The sequence below is a fragment of the Montipora capricornis genome, chromosome 10 (assembly GCF_036669925.1).
Source record: "Montipora capricornis isolate CH-2021 chromosome 10, ASM3666992v2, whole genome shotgun sequence".
NCBI classification, from domain to species: domain Eukaryota; kingdom Metazoa; phylum Cnidaria; class Anthozoa; order Scleractinia; family Acroporidae; genus Montipora; species Montipora capricornis.
In genome coordinates, this window is record NC_090892.1 from 7,756,782 (window position 1) to 7,761,781 (window position 5,000).

Genomic DNA, 5,000 nt, shown 5'->3' on the forward strand with positions numbered 1-5,000 from the left:
TACAATTTTTGTTGTTTTCGTGAGCCTGCGATCCAATCGAAACCCAGTACCTGGTCAGCGATCAACTTCAAAAAACAGTTGACCTCGATTAGCTCTAAACTTGAGCCCGCGATATGATCACGTGATACTGGTCACATTGGCGTACATGGAGGGGTGGACGGTCGTAGGGTGACCAAAACCAAATTTTCTCGCACAGATGGGTTACCATATTTTCTAGTTAGGAAAAAAGTTAGGAGGATGGAAGTTTCGATCTTATGAAAGATTAGGCTTCAGACCCCTCTCTTTTAATTCCCCTGCCTCTCCTCCCCCGATGTTCTTCATAACCAAATTAATCAATCACAACTGTGACACTTAAAGTATGGTATGGATTATTCACGTCCTGGAAGTTCGAATTTGCTTTTGATCTTCGCCGGGCTGCATGACCTCCAAGCGAGTTCTTTATGGCCAATTGTACCATCTTCTGGTTGTTTAAAAGAGCAGTATAGCGACCCTGAACTATCGTTTCGCTCACTTAAATAAGCCCCTCCTCTCTATCAAGTTTGGTGATACTAATAGGCCACATTCGTATTCTCATGGTTGCATTGAAACGAGCATGGAATAGAGGCTGATGATGTAGGGGAATCTTTTCAGATGCAAATTATTCCCCCCGCCTCCACTGTATGCTCATTCCAGTCCAATCCTGAGAATACGAATAAGGTCTATTAACAAATGGATTCCATGTTGCTGTACGTCTATTCATTAATACATCACGGATGACGTCAAAATATGGTAAGAACAAAAAAGTCACTGATGTTATAAATACACTTGTTACCGTAGTCAAGAGGCTACTAGTAGCCTACACTTTGTTCGAAGCAATTTTAGCCGATTTCCTTTGAAATTCACAGTATTTCAACGATTTTTTATGTTACAATATCCAGTTCAATTCCGTAGTCCGAAGTCTAAAGTCCACATTCCGTGCCGCAGTAGTCCATAACCAGGAGCCTACAGCTCCAACAATGGGTCTATGTAACGGCATTTTCACGGATCAAGCTATTTTTAGACGAGTTCTCAAATACGATTTGGCTTGCACGAGTGCCAATCCTCATTCCCATGTGGATTAACTGATTTCGCGGGAAAACCAAACTATAAATAACTTGGTCTGTTCAAACGCCGTTTCATAGATGCAATGAAGTTGTAAGCTCCTAGTCATGAGCTCCTGGTGACCCAACCACAGGGTTAAGTGCGATCGTCGAATAGTTGTTCAAATTTAAAACTATTGTTCACGGTGTTGACTCTAATCAAAACCAGTAAACGGATGATTTACAAGTTTCTACGATGGTACTTAAATAATATTTAATAGTTTTTCTTAACAATAGCCCACTTCGGAAAATACACACCAACATGGAAAAATTTCATGGTTTGGGGACACCAACATGGCGGCCGTGATGTCATGAAAAAACCAAGAATAGACCAATTGCATAAATGGCCGCAAAAAATGTTTTCTTTTGTTTATGTGCTAATTAGACTCACTAGCCTCGCTCTCGAACAACCTTCTATTGTATTTTGTCCATGCAAACGAGGCTAGTGAGTCTAATTAGCACATAAACTTTTGGCGGCCAGTTTTGCAATCGGTCTGTAACGGGAGACATATAAAATTATATAATTAGGCCGGTTTTTTCGCGTTCCCAGTGTCGTGTAGTGTGACGGTGGCGCTGAGTCCGCCACAGAACTGAAACGGTCGCTTGATTCAACAATCTTTATTCGACAATCAGGCTATTTACAGCAATGCGGTGAAAACTAAGAAAGGGAAATCATAACTTTTAAACAAAGGAACTAAACTAAAAATACTCCACACAAAAAGAAAGTTTTACAAAGTGGTCAAGTTTGACTTACATCTGATCTGGTCTCCGAGGTTACAAGTTCTCCCATATAGGTCTCCAGTAAATTCTCCGAACGAAATGCCTCCAAAGAAATACTCTGGTTGATGTTAACGCGAGACGGACCAGGAACAACTGACCAAAAACGTGTTTAGAACACTAGATACCACACTAATCTCTGAATGACGTAACGCAAAAGAAAAATCCCATCCATCGCAAGAAACTTACGCGAATCTCTCTGATATATACGAAACTACATAAGGAGATTTAACAACGCGTTTCGGTGAAACGGCAATGACAAAGCACGAAATTTACTTGCTCTAACTTTTCTTTTTCTTAAGTTGCTCGATATCTGTAGCTACCAGGTGAAAAAATGACCTAAAGTCAAAAGAAGTTTTTTTTTTGCGCCTTGGCTCATCGACAACGCAACATTTATCCTCACAACTGTCGTTTGCCGTAAATTTTTGTTTGTAAACGAGAAGTAATCGCGTCAAGGTTTTTGCGGTCCGGTTCCAATTATTTCACTGAATAACGCCAGGATCTCGTGGAGTAAATAAGGTAACGGTTACTTTCAGATGTACACAAAAACAATAGTGGACTAACAACTACAAAAAAAATTTCAGTTGATTCGCATGTCAAAGAAATTGAACAAAACAATTCAAGCAAGTTCTATTAGACAGTTTTCTTATTACATCATGCGGTGTCGATATGTTTGTCCTTTTCTTTTTTAAATAAATTTATATCCAAAGTTATAGGGAGGGAAGTACGATTCGTCATTACTGCGGAATTATAAGCTTCGAAATCCAGCTGCTTTGGCACTTACAACCAGGGGTCCATCTTTTTCTGCAAAGAAACAACTTAAAATTAGTCCATAATTTAGTTTGGCGATATGGAGTAAGGCTTGAGGACCTCGCGCCACACTCTAAGCAGCTTAAGGCCTGGCCAAACGCTCGCAACATTGTTGGGCGCAACATGTTGTGTACGTTTGGCTAACCTGTTGCGATATGTTGGATCAAATTTCAAGACAGTCAAGTTTTTCGAGCAACATTTTGGATGTTGCATGATGTTGTACTCGTTTGGCCATGTTCACGCAACATTGTTGCACGAGGGCATGCGCGCTAGGTCCACTTGTTGCGCGCCAGGGGCCTGGGGCGCATAAACATTGAAATGTTGCGTTAAAAAAGTTGAAAATGTTGCGAGCGTTTGGCCAGGCCTTTAGAGCGAGTTTCAATCGAATGGCGTAAAACCAAAACCAAAGTAATTACTTTGGCCAATCAAAAAGGACGGAGACAATCCGGTCATAGTTATTAGAGGGGAATGGTTATGAAACCCGACAAATTTCTTTGTTGTAGGTTTTTGTTCTCTTTTTTGGCCTTGACCGTGCACAAAACACAATAGTTGTTTACTCCTTACAGAGGAACTAACCAATAGAAACGTGTTGGTTACGTAGTTCATGCATAGTGTATGAGCGCAAAACAAAAGATTGTGCACGGTCGTGGACTTTCCAACCTAAATCTTGGCATCTTTGTTTGCTCCTTTGATGTTTGCCGAGCTTCCAAACCATTCCCCTCTTATTAACTATGATCCGGTAAACCAATCAAAACTCAAAGTAATTACACGCAGCCAACACAAAGCGCGGGAAAAAGTGCACGCCCGAGCCATGATTGCTTTTGGTTTCACTTGTGATTGGTTGAAAACGTGGCGCGAGAACTTTGAACCAATCACTGAGTGAAGTAATGCAAAACCAAAGCAATTCGCTAATTACTTTCGGCACTCAATTGAAAACCGCCTTAAAACTAATTGCGACCATAGTACTACAAAGGAGTTAAAGAACTTGTGTTCTGCTGCAACACTGACAACACCACAAAACAATCAATGGGATTTTAAGGAAGGACAACGGCAACCTCAACAAAAACGTCACTCCAAAATATAACTTAACGCTATCGTACGTATTTCACGATTATTTCGTCTTGTTCACCTTGTACAATACGGGCAAACTATCCTCTAACTGGATTTGTGCGAACGGTTTTAAAGTAAAGACAGAAAATAAATGGTTCATTGTCATATGCCTACGTTGTCGTCAAAACCTAAAATTAAAACTTAGTTCCCACTTGCGCGATAAGCACAAGCACAAGCCTAAACGTAAGCATAAGAAAAATCGTGTTGGAACGGGCATAAAATAAGCATAAATTAAGCAAAAGCACAAGCACAAGAAAAGAAAATATACTCGTGTTTATTTCTCACGCTTGTGCTTATTTCACAAGTGGGAACCGGCGTGAGTTAAGCAAAAGCACAAGCACGACGATTCGCACGCCATCTTGAATCTTCCTGGATCTTTCTCCGACGTTACTGCGCTTGCGTATCCTTGTGCTTCCTTGTGCTTATCGTACAAGTGAGAACCAGGCTTAAGTGAATGCACGTTGTTTTCTATAGTACGGCAAAGAAATGCACTGAAATGCATGCCCCGCGGGCACGTATTGTATTTTTTCATTTTTAACCAATCATATTCTTGCTTTGTTGCGTTGTCGTTGCCTTAGCCTTCGTCTTTGCTTTAATAGGGACCTTACGCAACAGGTCGCGCGAGGACAAGGTCGAGCACGCGAGCAGTCACGTTCCCGTCCTAATTGTAAACAAACCTTACGCAATGTATGTCGCGAACATATCGCAACAAGGCCGCCTGTAGTTGAAAAATGGCCACCTTTAGAGAGGCGAGAGAAGCGCTTTTGATCGCAAATGATTTGAATTTGATAGACGAAGAGGAAGTTCTGTTGTTGTCCGAGGTAAACACTTTGAAAAATCTTGACATCCCGTTCTGGAAATATTACAAATAGGATCTGGATTCTTTGACAGACGACGAGTGTAAAAGTGAATTTCGCTTCTTGAAACATGACATCTACGGTCTTCTCGAAGTGTTAGATCTTCAATCATATTCTTGCTTTGTTGCGTTGTCGTTGCCGTAGCCTTCGTCTTTGCATTAATATCAATAGTTAGAAGGGGAAAAATAATCGTGCTACACGTGCAGCACGCATTTTAGCACATATTTTGTAGTACTCTACATAACGACGTGAATAAAAAAGTGGTGTTAAAGTGGTACTATGATCAGAAGATCATTTCCTTTTTGTCTTCAGATTTTGAAAGCGTGTT

General features: G+C 40.8%; 1 protein-coding gene across 1 annotated transcript in view; it reads right to left on the bottom strand.

Annotated features, from left to right (window-relative positions):
- Positions 1-1,721: 1,721 nt before the first annotated feature.
- The window catches only part of LOC138018795 (nck-associated protein 1 homolog), a 46,100-nt gene continuing 42,821 nt past the window's right edge, over positions 1,722-5,000 (bottom strand). The window contains exon 38 of the mRNA XM_068865473.1: positions 1,722-2,699. Coding sequence (XP_068721574.1) covers positions 2,676-2,699 — 24 coding nt within the window. The 3' untranslated portion in view covers positions 1,722-2,675. The remainder of the gene's footprint in view (positions 2,700-5,000) is intronic.